Source organism: Aulonocara stuartgranti, assembly GCF_965226115.1.
Source record: "Aulonocara stuartgranti genome assembly, chromosome: 5".
In the NCBI taxonomy this organism is placed as follows: Eukaryota; Metazoa; Chordata; class Actinopteri; order Cichliformes; family Cichlidae; genus Aulonocara; species Aulonocara stuartgranti.
In genome coordinates this window covers 36,447,307-36,465,112 of record NC_138943.1, presented here as the reverse complement: position 1 = coordinate 36,465,112, position 17,806 = coordinate 36,447,307, and the positions used below count along the sequence as shown (strand labels likewise).

The following is a 17,806-nucleotide window of genomic DNA, read 5'->3' as shown; positions in this document are numbered from 1 at the left end:
CACCCTGGGGCGCACTGACAGAGGCGAGGCTGCCGGACACTGGCGCCACCGGGCCCTCTGACCACCACCAACTGGTCAGAGGGCACCAACTTTGGAGTCATAGTTAGCGAGGCAGGCTCAGATCATCTGGACTTGTGCAAAGAAGAGATAGTGGATATGGAAGAAATAAGAACACAGAGTGGATTTAGGGATGGAGGACACGCAAACAGTTGGTGTGACAGATTAGGATGCTGGGTATAGGGTGAGATGGAGACAAATGATCCACTGTGGCGAACATTAAAGGGAGCAGCTGAAAGAAGGGGAAAAAGATAGCAGTGACTTAACATGCTGTTTTATTTGTACTGTTCATGTTTTTTTAAAGGGAAAATAAACATTATTAGCCCAGTGGATGATTCTCAAATCTTGTCCCTTGATCAGAGTCTACATTACGTTTTAAACGAACATATTAAATGTGGGTTCTCTCCAGGTAGTCCGGCTTCCTCCCACAGTCCAAAGACGTGCAGTTACTGAGGTTAGGTTAAATAGGGATTCTAAATTACCCATAGGTATAAATATGAGTGAGAATGGTTGTCTGTCTCTCTGTATTAGCTCTGCAGCAGACTGGTGACCTGTCCAGTGTGTACCCCTCCTCTCACCCAATGATAGCTGGGATAAGCTCTAACCCCGAGCTAGGGTTGCCAAATCTTTAATTATCAAATAAGAGACACTCTGGTGTGCCAGAAGCACAATCCACAACCAGCTGGGTAGTGTAAATATGCACTATGTGACGGTGCAGGTAACGGTCAATATATGTGACATTTAAGGTAGACTAAGGAACCAATTGAGTACATTCAGTGTTAAAAGAGAAGCTGTGAAGGTCTGAGATCAGCAGCTCTCTGAAAAAACAACTGAGGTAGTGTTTATGCTCCTATATAGTGAAACTGTTATATGGATGATTAATCCCTTTGATTTGATTTTTTGTCTTTAAAAAGCTGCAACTTTCACATCATGTGGTACTTTAGACTTTTTTCACAAGTTAATTTTGGAGTTTCTACAAACAGTGAACATACAGGATGATTTGTCTGTTGTCACTGGGCGGTGCTGAGGTCTGAGGGCAGCTTTCTGTAATAAAAACGAGAACAGAATCATCACAAAACATGAAATGTAAAGTCTATCCCTCAAATCTGAAAGTAAGTTCTGCTCTTACATTTTTTTTTCAGTTCTACAGTTCTGCCAACAGCTGGCATATGAACTGCTTATTTTAAGAAAAGACAAAAAAAATAGACTAGCACTTTATCCAGTATAATATTTACCTTTGAGTTATTGGTGCTTTTTAAATGTATTTAAATACAGTTTGAAACAGTCGGTGTGGATTTTGAGAGTGGACCTCTCAGCATCCCTGATCTATCTGCCATTGCAGAACAGACATATGCAAACCTCTCCCTGATCGCAGCTGCCAGTCAAAGCGGTCATGATGACGTTATACCCCAATTTAACAGCATTATGTTAGTAATTAGAATCAAACTTATGAGAAAGGAGACCACTTGAACACAAATCAGCCTGATGTGAACTACTGATAATGAAATAAACCATGCTAACGTGGAGGAGGCGGGGTTTATGACCAGCCAGACACCAGGGGCCATTTTGGCTTCATTTTGGGGGCGATGTTAGGTCGTCCATGTGTGTCAAAAAACTAAAAGAATATACACAAATTGATCAGAACAGGTCTGTAATGTTTTCTCTTAGGAGAAAAATGTTGTTTTATACTGCTACACTGCCACTTAGTGGAAGAAATACGAACTAAAAACTGTACCAAACTGGAAACGGGAATTTCCCAAGTTTTGGATTCACTTTTCAGTTAAAAATAAATAAATAGTGTAGAATGGTTATCTTAAATGTATTATTGATAATAACCAATCCGCACAAATATCCAATACTACACTATCCACATCACAATTTCACTATGGCATATTCTTGCTGCCTTCAGGTACTCCTCGTGGTTCAAACCATTACATTTAAGGGCAGCAGTATATATTGCACTTTTTGACCCAAAGACATTTGGTTGTCCCTCTGTTAATAGCAGACTGTAAGTTTAGCTATCAGCTGTGGCTTTATTCGTTTTCTTAAATGTAAGGCTTCTGTGCAGAAAACTGAAGAGAAGTTCTATCGACCTTGACAAAGCTTTGGTAGTTGCTAACTACCAAAGCTTGTTGGTTCATCCACCCCTAAGTTGAAATTTCAATACTGCCCCTGAACGCAACACTAGGCCCACTGGAAACCGTGTAGTGGCTCCATGGATCATATCCATTTAGTAGGGCGGGCCTTTTCCCGTGTCGCTGCTACAGGGATACCAAGATGGAAATCCAGGGGCTTTCTGATGCCCAAAACATTCAGTCTCAACATGGCGCCCTACACAGAAGCATTTCGTCTCCACATCGATCGGCAACGGGGTCAATACCTCATTTTATTTCCAGCGAAAATGAAGCGGAAGTGCTGCTGGAGTCGCTTGAGCTACACAGCGACAACAACAACAACACTAGGCCGAGAACATCGCCGTTTCGCCTACTGGCGGAAAATGGCAGCGAGGTGGCTTGTTCGCCTGTCAGCGCACCGCAAACTACGCTTAAAAGCAATTTGCCGGGTAACAGACCGGGCGTGGGATTTCATAACGTGAACCCGGAGAAGGAAAATGAGCTCAGTGCCCTACTAGCTTCACAGGAGTTTGTCAAGACAGCCTGGAAATACGGATTAGAAAGCGGGGATGTTGTAATGCAAATGGCGCTGCCTCTCTTTGAAGGGGAAGAGGAACCGATGCCGCAGCGGCAACCAACGTTTCCAGTTTTACGGCAGCAGCGTGAGGACGGCTCCTGCAAACAGCCCTCAGTAGCCAGCCATAGCGCTGCGGCGCTGGGGAACTTGAGCACGGTAAACCTGGCGGAACAAACCACCCAGGAGTTTTATGTTCTTTTTAATGTCGTTCAAGACGAAGGCAGCGGCGAGACAAGTAAACAGCGCCCGGATGTGCCTGAGGATGGCGATCAAATGAAAGGTAAAAAGCAGTGTTCCAAAGCAAGTCCCTGTGGCCCCATGGAGGCTGGAAACCGCAGTAACGTTGTTTCATGTGAATCTAATGACACTTTGAACTGCCTCGATACACAGGGCTTGAAACCTGAGCATGTTTTCAATTTACTGAACGATAATCCCGCGGCGGGTAACGTTAAACAGACTGCCTACCACCCCACCGTCGAAGACGTTGTTTTGACAAACAAATATGGCGATAGGATTTGTGGCCAGATGTGCACCGAAAGCAGCGAAGGTAAACTGGTCAGGGAGCTCTCGTCGCAGCCTCGCGTTGACGAGAGCAGTACCTTGATTTCAGGGACTGCGGGGATCGTGGAAGCCATGGACACATCGGACTTTGGTACAGATTCAGCGGCGGCGCAGGGCAGTACAACCCCGGTCACGGCCTCCACAAGTCCGCCTGCTAGCGAAACATTTTCCGGAACTATCACGATAAACAACCAAAGCATCATAGTGACTATTGAAAACGGGGTACTAACTCTTGCTGCCCCACCCGAGGGCTATGTACATAAGGAGGATGACATGGTTAGCTTAAAGGAGCACTTAGGAATGAAAGATCATGAAGATATTGTTCTCCTCAACTATGACAGTGGTACTAAATCGATCGGGAAGATCAGCACACTGGCAGTAGCCAGTTCCAGCCATCAGGAAGAGCCCACACCTGGTTTGTCTGTCAGCGACTCAGAGCTGGCTCTGGTGGATGACTGCTCCCTGTCAGAGCTAGGTACTTCACTGGACTCCTGTGCCAAGCAGGAGGCAGGGTCACTATGTGCAGTAACAGAAGCAGATATGGGCCCTCCTCCTCCCGAAGCCGCTGTAGCTGGCTGTGACAATGAAGAGTGTCACTCTGTACCAGTAATCAGGTCCAAGAAAGACACCGTGTCCACCTTTGACTGCCCAGAACCAGGCTGCCCCTCCACATTTGACACACGACAGAAACTCAAGGTTCACCTCCTAAACCATGCTGAGGACCCACGTCCATATCAGTGCACTGTGGAAGGCTGCGGCTGGGCATTTGCCACCTCCTACAAGCTGAAGCGGCATCTCCAGTCCCACAACAAGCAGCGGCCACATACGTGCCAGTTTGAAGGCTGTGGGCGGCGTTTTACCACTGTCTACAACCTCAAGGCTCACGTCAAAGTCCACGAGCAGGATAACGCCTTTGCCTGCGAGGTCTGCAACGAGAGGTTTCGCAGTGCTACCCGGCTCACCAACCATCAGAGGGTCCACTTTGAGCCACAGAGGCCTCACAAATGTGAATTCCCAGGTAACTCATACATCAAACTGTGAATTTTGTGCTTTTATGTAACTATTTGGAATTTCTAGCTTTTTATTCTGCTCTTGGAATTGGCTGATGGGTACTCCACAACATCACTGCTATGATATGAAGCACTTTACCAGAAGGTTTGACGTGTTTTGAGCAACACAGGGCATTTACTTATTCCCTGCTACACATTTCTATTCATTATCTGTGCTAGAATAGCTTTGCATGTCTTGCAGTTCAAAAATATTCCAAATTTATCTGATACTGGGACTCAGTATCAACCTCTGAAACGAGCTGTTTTAACTCCTACCGGTTTTAAACAAACTCTGTGGCTGCCCTAGCTAAACAAACTTAAAGCAGCAGGTGGGTGGGGCCAAAGTTCCCAGATGACCATATTCTGGATCCCTTCAGACATCGTTTATAACCAGTAGTAGAAAAAACTGTTTAAAGGTGAGTGTTAAAAGCAGTCTGAATCCTGAGCTTTTGTCTCACAAGAGTTAAATGTAGATGCACTGATCTATGTTCAGTATGAGGGTACATGATTATAGCAGTTTCTGTTTAACAGAATATGATGAAAAAGTATATACATATAAAATGCGCCTTTATGGTACCGTTGGTGTCCTACATGTTTGTCTTTCTATCCTATGCAGGCTGTGAGAAAACCTTCATCACCTTCAGTGCTCTGTTCTCCCACAATCGCACTCACTTCAGAGAAACTGGCCACTTCATGTGCACCTACCCAGGCTGTGACAAGACCTATGATAAGGCCTGTCGTCTCAAGATCCACATGAGGAGTCACACGGGTAAATTGAGATTTAAGGGTCGGTTCAGCTGGGCCTGTTGTTTTCTGTGGTTGATTTTTTTAAAAAGCAGCATGTAGTCTACTAAATTAACTCTGGCTTATTCCTAATACATTTTTGTGAAGCAGTCAGCTGCAGTGCCGCAAATCCAAACACATTAGCTGTGATTGTTCTTCAGAACACTAACACTAATGCAGAGAGTAAAAGTTCTTTCTGAGCTTGGAGTGACAAGTAAACCTGATGCTTTTGTGGGGAATATGTATAGCTGTAAGTTATTTAAAAAGGCCAATAATTGTGTTTTTTGTTTGTTTTTTATGAGCATTGAGTTAAATAGAAATCACAAACATAAGTGTGTATGTTGTCACTTTTAGTTCTTAGAAGGACAAAACCAATCAGCAGCTCTAGCGTTCCGAAAGAAAATCGGCCAAAAAAATCTCGATCCAGCTCACATTAAAAGATTTGTGAAGTGAGGATCCTTGCAGCAGTAGGTGTAGTGTAGCATTAGGAATGAAACTTGTAACTTCCTCTCTCCAGGCGAGAGACCGTTTGTCTGTGACTCCGAGGGCTGCGGCTGGTCTTTTACAAGCATGTCAAAGTTGCTCCGACATAAAAGGTGAGTGCTTATTAATTTATGCTTTGATCATGGTGTAAAATAGTGGACACACTCCATTTGTGTGTAACTTACTGTTAGGAACTCCTGATAAAGTATCTTTCTGCGACTGCAGATGGAAAATAGCTGATAGCTAGATCTGATGCAACGCAGCTTTTCCTTTTGTGTATTTTCTACATGTTCCTAAAGGCAATAAACAGAAACCTGAAGTAATGTTTTATAACATCTAACAAAGTTATCAAAGGAATAAAGGGAGTGAATGTCTACATCGTGCGGTGAGAACAAACCTTGTTAGATAAGCTGACCATGTCAATTTTAGTTTTGTGTTCTTTGCATAAAGGTTTGAACGAACAAGGTTATGAAAATGTGAAGTTTTCTCTGTAAAGGTCATCTAGTTGCGAGTCTTCACTACAGTGTTGATACTCATTTAGTATGTTAGGGTTTTATGTCAAGTTATATAGAATAAAGCTCTATTATAATGTAGGATGTGGCTACCTTTTGATTGACAGGGTGTTGCTTGGTATAACTCTCATCATATGCTTCCTTGGCTCCAAATACCCAAAACAGTCTTAGCAAAATGCCTAAATGGAGCCTTGCGAAAAGCAGCATACACCCTCCTCTTCCGTGCTGTCTGTGGGAATGTTTTGCCACTACAGGAAGTGTGATTGCTGTTACATGCCTGTTTTTGTTTTAGTGAACTTGAGCTTGTCACTGCAGTTCTGTTTTACTGGTGCAGTTTGACTTTGAAAGGCTTTGATTCCTTGTTAAGTTTAGCTTCAGTTTGATGTAACAAAATGTAAATGAAATTCTGTTTTTGTGCTATGACTTTTCTTACTTTGTTTTAAATGTGTGTGTCTATAAGGAAACATGATGATGATCGGCGCTTTGTCTGCTCAGAGGAGGGTTGTGGGAAGTCCTTCACCCGGGCCGAGCACCTCAAAGGACACAGTATTACCCATCTAGGCACGAAGCCTTTTCAGTGCCATGCAGAAGGTACAAACCTTTTATAAAGGAACAACAACAAAACTGTAATAATTTTCCACGAGACAAATGTTCACATTTTCTCCCTGAAATATTTACTTAAGACCAGTGTTTCATGGTGACTGATTTCAGTAACATGTGCCTCCTTTGTGTTTTTCAGGTTGTAATGCCAAGTTTTCAGCACGTAGCAGCCTCTACATCCACTCCAAAAAGCATAAGCAGGACGCCAGCACCCTGAGGACTCGCTGCCCTGTGGCCAACTGCTCCAAACACTTCTCGTCCCGCAGCAGCCTTAAGAGCCACATGCTCAAACATCACCACCTCAGTCCTGGTTAGTAATTGTTCTGCAGACTTAAAGTTCCCCAGCACTGCGAGTCTCGTACTGTCTGTGAACATCTATAAAACACCACCCAACTGTTTTCTGTTTCCATGTGGGGCGATGGATGGAAACCGTTCCTTCTTTCTTGTGTAACAGTTTTAAACTTTTATTCCACTTGCCGTTGTTCCTGAGATGTTCATTTTTAACTTGGGGTTGTTTTTTTTGTTTTCCTTCCCAGATGTTCTCAGTCAGATGGAGACCACACCAACCCTGACCCCCAGTAATGAGCTCGTTAGTTCCACACCTACCACGGTTGCAGGATCTGGTATTGCTGGGGGCGACCAGCTGACAAACCTGGACCTCAGCTCTCTGTTCTCTTCTGTGCCTGGAGGAACTGCACCCACTACAGGCATTGGAGTGGGAATCCCAGTTGGTGGGGCTACGTCTAATGGCCCGTTCACAATGGACCTCTCCCTGGTCAGCTCTGGCATCCTGACCATCGACCCCTCTTCAGTGGGAACTACACTTGTTACCAGCACTAACACCACAATGGCCAAGGCTGTGGACCCTCTTATATTGGCAGCCAATGCCGACATGACCCCCCACCACAACCTGGAGGGAACGGCAAGTGACGTCCTGCGCCCACAAGGCACCCTTAACCTGGACGATGTGCAGACAGTTACCCCAGAGGCGCTGGGAACCCTCACTGCCCTTACTATGCAGGGTGCTGGTGCCACTGTGGACCCCACTCTGCAGCACCCACTCAGCTCGTCCAGCTCCTTGAGCGTGGAACCCACAGCCTCCCTGGCTGTAGCTCCCGTTGCCGAGCTCCTTGGCTCACCATCTAAGGTGGAGGTGGGTGGCCAAGGAGGTGCTGGGACTCTGTTGGGTTGTGTGGAGGTGCTGGGACCCCAGGAGGGAGGAAAAGTGCTCACTCAGTTTGTCTTTCCTGGTCACAGCAGCAGCTTCAGCCCACAGAAAGATTCGGAGCTCAGTTCTGTGTCACCAAGCAGTTTCCTGGTGAGCATAGATACTCACAGATTCAATAAACCAATCGAAACACAGCTGATACAGAAAATACATTTGCGACTTTCAGGCATACAAGCTTTCCTTTTTATCTCGAACGGTAACCGGTTGGGTAAGGACCCTGCTCACCTTTCTGTAACAAAACCAAAAAAGACTCATAGTTCAATGACATATAAAGGGTCTTTGATAATGAATTGTCAGTCTCCATTCTTTCATCTAGAAATGGAAAAAGATATAGCCATCGTCTCAGATGTTTTTTTTCTTTCTTTGTTGTTTTTCAGTCTTCGGATCTTTGCATGAATGTCCTTTTTTATTTGACAAAATGTTTTTCAGTGGTGGCACATATTTAACAAGATTAATCACAGTCAGTAGAGAAAGTAGTCAACAGACAGATGATGAAAGGTGGTGCAAACCTAACATGCTCCCATTTTGCTTGACAGGAGAGTGGGGGCTCGGCTAGGACTGACTACAGAGCCATCCAGCTGGCTAAGAAGAAGAAGCAGAGAGGCCCCTCGGCCTCCTCCGGTAACTTACTTTCTTTAGTTTCATGCTAGCCAAAGCTCCAGTAACTGTTAGACTGACAAGACTTTCCTTTGACTTGTCCAGGGACTTCAAGCTCAGGTCAGAGAAAAGCTAAAGGAACAAAGGCTGCCACAGCTCCAGGACCACTCGCTCCCTCTGGGGCTCGCTATGGTGATGGAGCTGCAGTAGCGAATGGGGGCCTGACTCTCCGTGACCCCATCACCGGTGCCCAGTATGTCCAGATCCACCTGCTGCAGGTGAGATATGACAAGTTGGGGAAGGTGGCAAATCTGCCCTGGTCAGAAAACATAAAGCTGTCTAGACCAAACCGTGATACTTACGATTCAAATAAGCTCATGATTTGGATAACTCGCCACTGCTACTGTCTGGGCACTTGCCTTTGTTTTAATGAGAATTTGTTCCACAGAATTTTAATTCCTTTTCGTGCATTTTTACTGCACAGTGTGAAATTGACCTTTTGTGTACCGTGAAAACATATTAGTTGCTATTTGGGAACTAAGAACACAGTATAAGTGCAGAGCAACATCCCATAAGCTCATTAAAGTGCCAGTTTAACACTGGCTACAGGGAGTTGTTCTGTCTGAGGCTTGTTTTTACCATTTTGTCAAATGTGTGCCATTAACACCAGCTGTATTATTGTTTCCCATTACAATCAAGTACCAACTTATGTGCGTCGGGTCGTTTTATAGCAATTGCCTGTACTCCTGTGACATCATTTGTATGCCACACGAACAAAGGAGGATGACTGGCGATGGTATACCTGCTGCTGTCTGTGGGTTTTTGTCACATTTGGGGACCACCGTGCTGTTTTTGTGCAGCCTTGTCCCTCGTTGCCAGGTTTCAAAACTGGCGGTTTTTGATTTTCATGAAGGAGACACTCATGACATTGAATAGCCAATCAGTGGCATGCAGTCTGATGACGTCACATTTTCAGATCACTTCATGACTAAAAAAAAGTACCTGGTAACAGGTACTATCACCTAATGGAAAACCCTAAAAACCATGTCGAGCCAACCTGTGTAGGCCATAATGGAACAGGGCTATATATGCCAGAAGCTACAAGGACATTGGTGAAAGTGAAACCCAGTTCCTCGGCTCAGTATCAGGAAACACCTGAAGCAAAGGTCTCTGTGTGGCGGCCGAAGTGGAAAAAGTTGAATGATGTAAAATAACTCAAAGTGTAGAAACATTCTGCACAGACCTCATGAAAGTTGGTGCTGCTAGCACAGCTAATGCTAGCACAGCTAATGCTAGCACAGCTAATGCTAGCACAGCTAATGCTAGCCACACCCACACATAAAACACTGTATGTTTAGTTTCAGAGTTCCAAGTGTGAAATCTCCGTTAATCTGATTTCTTTCTCCTGTCTGATCAACTAGTAAATTAGTAAAAAATGAATAGAAACATCCAACTAGGGACTGTTTTTCTTTTCACGTACTTTTGTGCACTGAACAGCACCACTAATGCACAGCGGTTGTTGGAGTGTCTAATCAATGTGTGAACACGCAGGATGACCCAGCCAGTGATGGAGACCTGGCCTTCCAGTTGAGCTCTCAGCCCTCCAGCTCCCACTCTCAGCTCACTGTTGACCTGCCTGTCAACATTTTACAGGTGGGAGTAATCTTTTCTGTCGTTAAAGAGACATTCGACTGCATTTGTGCTTTGACTTTCTGTTATGGAATCGGTTGTTTGTCCTTTGTAATAGCCACAGATTAGTGACACCGTCAGCCTTTAGAGAACTGAGCCGTGATGCTTTTCTCCACAGGAGTCTTCGGTGATTACAGAGGACGACAATGGCTCTGACAACTCCCAGTTCACAGGAAGCACAATCAACCTTCAGGACTTGGAGTGACCACCTATACTGCTGCGGGGTCAGAGGTCAATCAGCAGCTGGCCTCCATCCACAGTTTACATGAGATGATAGATTTCATCAAACAGTTGCCTCACCCTCGAAGGGCTTTTTGGACATGTGCTCCATGGAGTTTGTGGTCATGATTCAGCAGATAATGCACCTTGAGAAGAAGAAAAGAGGATTCTTTGTTGAGAATGTTGCCGTATTATTTTAAGTCCAGTTTGTACCAAATTCAAAGCCTGAGAGCACAGTCGTGTCAGAGGCTGCTCCGTCCTCTGTGGGTGTTAACAGTAATGATGTCTGTTCCACAGTGCCACATTGCCACTCACATGCACACACAGTGCGCTGTGTATTCTCCAGTTGCCTTATGAACTCATGCTTCACGCTGTGCACGCCTCCACCGGCAGGTTACCTGCTTTATTTGTTGTTCTTTTCTCTTGTGTTTTCTTAGATTTATTTTTCTATGGCAGCAGTAATTCCATGTTGAAAACATGCCTGTCCATGCATTTGTATACATGAGTAACTCCCTTCTTATGATGATTTCAGTTTATTTATTAATAGCTACGGGTTTACAGAATGGCAGAGCCAGACGCAGAAGAATTAAAGACTCAAAGCACAATCAGAAGAGCGTGTGAAGTAGCAGTCATTTCACTTTGTTCGGTTAAATGTCACAAAGGGGAGATTAATTTAGTAAGGAAGTATCCCTGTACAGAATGTGTTAAGTCATAGTACTGATGAAGCTGATCATCTCACAGAAGAAACAGAGTTTGGAGCAAGGACCAGTCGGCAGCAGCTCAGTTTTAGAAAAGGCAAAAACAATCAGAGGTTTAAAAATAGAGCGTGAGTAATGGAAGAAGTGCTGTCAATAACAAACTGCAAAGTTTGGTCACATGGGTTTTTGTGCTATCATTTATTTTTAAATGTCCCATTTAGCCAATACAAACAGAGTGGCATATATAACTCCCTCTGTGCAGCTAACATTTAATTACTATGTAATCTATTTGAACTACCCAGTTAAACTACGAGTAAATCTAGCTGGGAGCACATCCTTATTTAGATGTGACAGCGTTTCTAGTAGATGGTGGCCGATGTCTTGAGCATGAATTGAGGCTGCCGTTTGGGGAAGGCCTCAGAGGGGACTGGCCACAGATCACCTGTACTAATGAGAAGTGAATTAACTGAGGGAGGGGCATGAGTATGTACTGCTTGTAGGGCCATATGGAGGTGTGGACCCGATCTTGAAATTCAGATAAATTATCTCAGATTCTTGAAGGTCTGGATAATCTTTGATTTTCTCCTGAAATCAAACCAAGTTAAAGTGGCCTCAAACACCACAGACACATTTAACCACTGACACTGGCAGGAAAAAGGTTTGGGAATTTTACTCACCAAAAAGTGAAGCGCATAATTCCAATAAAAATGTTCAAAAATACTCTAAAATGCAGCAACAGCACAGACGATGAGCAGGTCCAGTTCAGCCAGGACAGGCAAATGTGCAGTTACAGCTTCCCGTGTAGGCATGCACCTAACATAAGGATTGAATAAAGGGGTCACTCACTGTATAGTTTTAAAAGTGAATTCAAATCACATTTTCTTAGCTGGACCCAGCAGTGTCGCCAGGGCTTTAGGGCCTCATGGAAAAAACGAATCACTTTGGCCCGACCACGCCAGGCCTAAATCTATAACACTGGATCAAAATTCTGCTCCGATAAACACATTTTTTGACTTTTTAATTATGATTTTATTAGATTTTTTATATAACACTGATTGGTACCGTACACCAAATACAGTGGATGAAAGTAAAATAGAATTGTTTATAGAACGGTGCAGTATTTTTTACTGCTTCAAGTTTTTGTTATAATGTATATTCAGATGTAACTTAAATAATCCTTTCGATATCAATCTTTAAACAAAGTATATCTAACCAAAATATGTCTCTGTCCTGAGACCTAGTGGAACTCAAATAGTGATGTTGACTAAAAGAACTCAAACACGTTGTTTTCTGTTAGAAATGAACTACTACCACGAACTCACTGCTATTGGCAGAAGGCTGGTTTTTACTGAAGTGAACTGGCTCCATTTTTTACAGCACATTGTTAGGTGATCATCCTGCAACTGTGACATCCCAATAATTTACCTTGATTGGTAAATCCATATTATATCATATGGTGTGTAACTCCTGTCCTCCTCCCTGTTTAGGATTTCTGACTGTAGTAATATTCCCTTCATCCAGCAGAACTATACTGAAGTAAAAATGTATCCTAAACTGTGTCATACAACAAAGGATATTACTAATGAAGACTGGTTATACAGAACCTTGAGCAAATATGGCATCCTGCGTTCTTCATTCAGCGACAACTCAGCAATAAAAAAGTTTTTCTTCCAGCAGTGTGATGTTCAGAGTGCAGCTGTGAGTTCAACAAATTGTTGTTAAAATTATAAATATATCCGGAGGCTATGAATGAAATGGAAAATGCAGTTACAGTTAAAATTTATATGATCTGCATAGCTGTGTTTAATTATGTCGTTTGCTTTCATGAACGGTTGGATGGTCCATAGCAATGAATTATGGGACAGCATTTTCTCCTCTCTTTTCATAAAGGATGGGCCAGTGTATCATCTGCTAAAGAAAGCCATAAAGCAACCATTGGAACTCCTTTCCTCAATATTTGAAGAGTTGGAACAGCTCTTACTATGGCTGCCATGCAGATACTTGGTCACATCTCTCACTGAGAAATCTTCCTGAGCAAAATACACTTTTGAAACGCACCCTTACTTTTTCCAGCCACGTGTGATCAGGACAGGTGTAGAGCCATCATCTTTCACCTGTGTATAATGTATGTATAAATAATCCAGATTATGGGCAAGCACATATTAAAGAAACCTGTTTGAAGTTATAAAAGTTGAAGGTAACCAATCACTGTACCACTGAATTAACATGCACAGACAATTTTCTTTTCAAAATGAATGCAGTTGTGACAGAACCACGAGTATTAGGAGTTTTTTTTTCCAGATCTCTTGTATAGTAATATTATCAGTGCTAGAGATTTTCTGGATTTAGACTGTTTATATATTTAACCCATAAACCTTTGTATAGACTGTCCTCTCCCCATTTCTTAAGGGGACAAATATGTTGCAAATCATTTCTAGTTGATCTCTCTCTCCTGCCGTGCAGTCATGCAGTGCTTATTTACACCAGCAGATGGAGACCAAGTCATATGAAGCATCTCCGTGACTCCCACAGGGACAGCAAATCCCGATAAAGGCGTCATTTAAGTCTCAGCTCTTCATGATCCGCAGTGATCTTTCGACCATTCTTCCAACACTTAGGTATGAGGAGTATCATAAGTTCTTGTGGAATTATAATGTATTGTCTTACCCGACCTAAATCTGCATGCAGATCAGTACACTGGCATAGCACGTGGAGTCAAAGACCTGAGTTGGAGATTTTCCCACTTAGGGCTCAAAATAAATATATTACAAAGCACATTGTTTCCTGAATCTAAATAAGTAATCTTCAGTGCCTAAATCCAACCAAGTAGTCTTGACTGCTTAAACCTAACCACATTTGAAGCAAAAGTAAAAAGTGCATGGGAAAAAGCTAAATAAAGTGCAGAATACAAAAGTCCAAACATGAGCCCAGCTGCAGTTTCTTAGATGACAAACATGCAACTTCTAGGTCTTAAAAACAGGAGCGGTGTCTCTTGGCAGTCATTACTGCCGCAACCAGTTTGTCAAGGCAAGAAACACCTTACATGTAACAGGAACACGGAGGTGGTATCTGCCAAAATGGGATAATGTTAAGCCCAAGAAACAGTTTCCAAGGTGCACATAGCGCACACAGCCCTTCCTGATTCACAGTGTGTCAAATACACGTATATAGTTTTTAGTAACTACACCTAATCAAGAGGGAAAATCATGAGTTGTTTCAAATGTGGACTTTATTGTTCTTTAGGGAGGAGTAATAAGTCTGTGCAGGTGGTGTATCAATGCACACCCACACCAAAGTGCACGCTACACAATTCTCTGTGACACATGTCACAGTATGGCAGTATTATAGAATGTACTAGTGCATCTATTGGAAGGTCCAAATTTAGCAAAAAATATGAATCCCTCAGTATTTCTAGGAATGGGATTTAGCTGGAGGAAGCATCCAATAGCTGTTAGTGATATTGCATTTTAGTTACTGAGTTTTGATAGCCGTGCTTCACTGCTTTCTAGCTGATGCATAAGAAATAAAATACATGCACAAGATGACTTTGCTAGCTGAGGGCTTGTTAAGATAACTACCATTAGCAAATGTTGCTATTTGATGAGGGTCTAGGTTTGAAACTTCCAAGTTAAACAAACAGAAGGCCCACGGGTGCCATCTTAGTTGGTTTAATAAACTTTAGACAAACTAAGGTTTAGTAAAACAGACAATTGATCAATATTAATAATTTCGGGATTACATTCAGTTATGTCAGTTCTAGGCTTCTGGTGTCACTGGAATATGGAATTAATTAATATAGCTATAGTATCCATAGCAAACATGGCATTCTCACCAGATGTCATGTTATCTCAGATGGCCCCGCCCCTCCCTGAGCCTGGTGCTGCCGCAGGTTTCTTCCTGTTAAAAGGGAGTTTGTCCTTCCCACTGTTCCAAGGTGCTTGCTCATAGGAGGTCATATGATTGTTGGGTTTTTCTCTGTATGTATTATTGTAGGGTCTACCATACAATATAAAACGCCTTGAGGTGACTGTTGTTGGCGCTGTATAAATAAAATTAAACTGAATTGAATAGATGTTGGCAACAACCCATCCAATCCACACCTGCAAAGAAATCAAACCATAGATGTCCATGAATGAAGTTATGTGTAATAATGAAAAATAAGAAGGTACTAAACACACTTACTAAAATGTATTTAACACTTCACACAAAAGCCTTTGTTGGTGATGAGAGCTTGCAGTCATTCCACATCATCTTCAAATCAAATCTTTAAGGCTTGCTTGCCTTTTCTATGAACTCTGACCTTTAGTTCTTTTCATAGTTTTTTAATAGGATTCAGGTCAGGTGATTGGCTGGGCTATTCTCTTTCTCTGAAACTAATTAAGAGTTTCCTTTGCGTGTGTTTGGGGTCATTATCTTGCTGACACGTCAACCCTCATTTCATCTTCATCATCCTGGTAGATGGCAGCAGATTTTTATCAAGAATGCCTCGGTATATTTTCCCTTTCATTCTTTCCTCAAGTATATGAAGCGTGCCAGTGCTGTATGCTGAAAATAGCCCCACACCAGGATGTTCCCACCTCCAAACTTCACTGTTTTTGGGATGACGTGCGGTGCCTTTTAACCTCCAATAATTGTGTGCATTATCACATTCAAAGAGTTCAATTTGGGTCTCTTCTGGCCAGACTACTCTCCCAGCGTTTCACTGGCTTCTCTCAGTGTTGCTCAGCAAACTTTAAAAGTGCTTCAACATGCTTTATCCTCAGTAATGGAGTCTTGTGTGGCGAACGCGCATACAGGCCATGCGGTTGAGTGCATTACTTATTATTTTCCCCAAAAGTTGATTCTGTTCATTTGGATGTAGCATTTCAAGTTGAACAAACGCTTCATTACTCGTGCATAACGAGTGGTGTTGTAACAGCAGGATCATTCACACACACTGTTCTCCTGATTTGGAGGTTCTGGCAGTCTCGTGCAGACCTTTTTACATCCCGAGGGAGTTTACAGTAGTTATTGTGATAGCTGTTTATATACCGCCGGATGCTAACGTTAGCACGGCTCTCAGCCTCTTGCTCAACACCATAAACAAACAACAGCTTGCCCACCCCGATGGGGTTTTTATTGTCGCCGGCGACTTTAACAAAGCGTGCCTAAAGACTGTGCTTCCTAAATTTGTCCAGTTCGTGGACTTTGCTACGAGAGGAGAACACACTTTGGACCATGTCTATTCAAACATCAGGCATGCTTTCAGAGCGACACCCCTCCCCCACCTGGCTGGATCTGACCACCTCTGCATGTCCCTCACCCCCACCTACACCCCCCTGCTGAGAAAAACAAAGCCCCAGACAAAGACAATAAAAACCTGGCCTGAAGGAGCCCTTTCTCAACTGCAGGACTGCTTCTCAACAACTGTATGGGATTTATTCTCCAGCCACAACCTCCAGGAGTACACGGACACTGTACTCTTGTACATCAGGAACTGTGTTGACAATGTCACCGTCAACAAAAGGGTCAGGGTGTTTCCAAATCAAAAACCCTGGATGAATAGCGAAGTGCAATCCCTCCTAAAAAGCCGCAACACTGCCTTCAAGTCAGGGGACAGGGCTGCATATAGGGCGGCCAGGGCAGACCTGAGTAGAGGCATCAGGAAAGCTAAGGCTGCCTATAGGAGGAGGATTGAAGATCACTTTGCTGACAACGACCCCAGAAAAATGTGGCAGGGGATCAATCACATTATCAACTACAGAAGCAATAACCAGGCAACATCTAGGACTGATGCCTCACTGGCTGAGGATCTAAACCGTTTCTTCGCCCGCTTTGAGACGACCAAGCCCTCAGCTGCCACACCACTTCCACCCGCCCCCAGCACTGGCACACTAACACTTAGGGAGCACCAAGTGAGGTGTGTTCTAAGGTCAGTGAATCCCAGGAAGGCGGCAGGTCCTGATGGAATACATGGAAAGGTTCTCAGAGCATGTGCTGACGAACTGACCGGAGTCTTCACTAAAATCTTCAACCTTTCCTTGTCATCAAACACCGTCCCGCCCTGCCTCAAAACCTCCACCATCATCCCCATCGCCAAGAAGACAGCTGTGGCCAGCCCAAATGACTACAGGCCTGTTGCACTTACGCCTGTAGTGATGAAGTGCTTTGAGAGACTGGTCTGTCAGCACATCAGGGCCGGTCTGCCTCCCACTCTGGACCCCCACCAATTTGCCTACAGGAAAAATCGTTCCACCGAGGACGCTATCACCATAGCGCTCCACACTGCGCTGAGTCACCTGGAGCACCGAGGAAGCTATGTGAGAATGCTCTTTCTGGACTTCAGCTCAGCATTCAATCATATCATCCCGGAGATCCTGGTCCAGAAACTGTCTCACCTGGGACTCTCCACCCCCATCTGCCTCTGGATCAAGGACTTCCTGACAAATAGACCACAGTCTGTCAGACTCGGCCCCCACCGGTCCAGCACCATCACACTCAGCACCGGGTCTCCACAAGGATGTGTTTTGAGTCCCCTCCTGTTTACGCTCTACACATCCGACTGCTCCCCTACCCATCTCTCAAACACCATCATAAAGTTCGCGGATGACACCACAGTGGTTGGACTCATCTCAAGGGGGGAGGAGTCGGACTACAGAG

The 17,806-nt window shown here is 43.9% G+C and overlaps 1 protein-coding gene across 1 annotated transcript; it reads left to right on the top strand.

Annotated features, from left to right (window-relative positions):
• Positions 1-2,273: 2,273 nt before the first annotated feature.
• LOC309706441 (zinc finger protein ZXDC) lies at positions 2,274-11,080 on the top strand. The gene is made up of 10 exons (XM_082532987.1): positions 2,274-4,327; positions 4,975-5,127; positions 5,659-5,737; positions 6,597-6,727; positions 6,876-7,046; positions 7,273-8,054; positions 8,501-8,585; positions 8,667-8,839; positions 10,113-10,214; positions 10,369-11,080. The coding sequence occupies exons 1-10, from the start codon at positions 2,335-2,337 to the stop codon at positions 10,453-10,455; spliced, it is 3,756 nt and encodes a 1,251-aa protein (XP_082389113.1). The 5' UTR covers positions 2,274-2,334; the 3' UTR covers positions 10,456-11,080.
• The last annotated feature ends 6,726 nt before the right edge of the window (positions 11,081-17,806 follow it).

What these genes read in the sequence shown, in the direction of transcription:
- LOC309706441 (XM_082532987.1), top strand. Translation starts at nt 2,335, where the DNA reads ATGGAAATCCAGGGGCTTTCTGATGCCCAAAACATTCAGTCTCAACAT. An exon ending in AAGTTGCTCCGACATAAAAG is followed by an intron (nt 5,738 to 6,596) that starts GTGAGTGCTTAT and finishes TGTGTCTATAAG; the next exon opens with GAAACATGATGATGATCGGC. An exon ending in TTTTCAGTGCCATGCAGAAG is followed by an intron (nt 6,728 to 6,875) that starts GTACAAACCTTT and finishes TGTGTTTTTCAG; the next exon opens with GTTGTAATGCCAAGTTTTCA.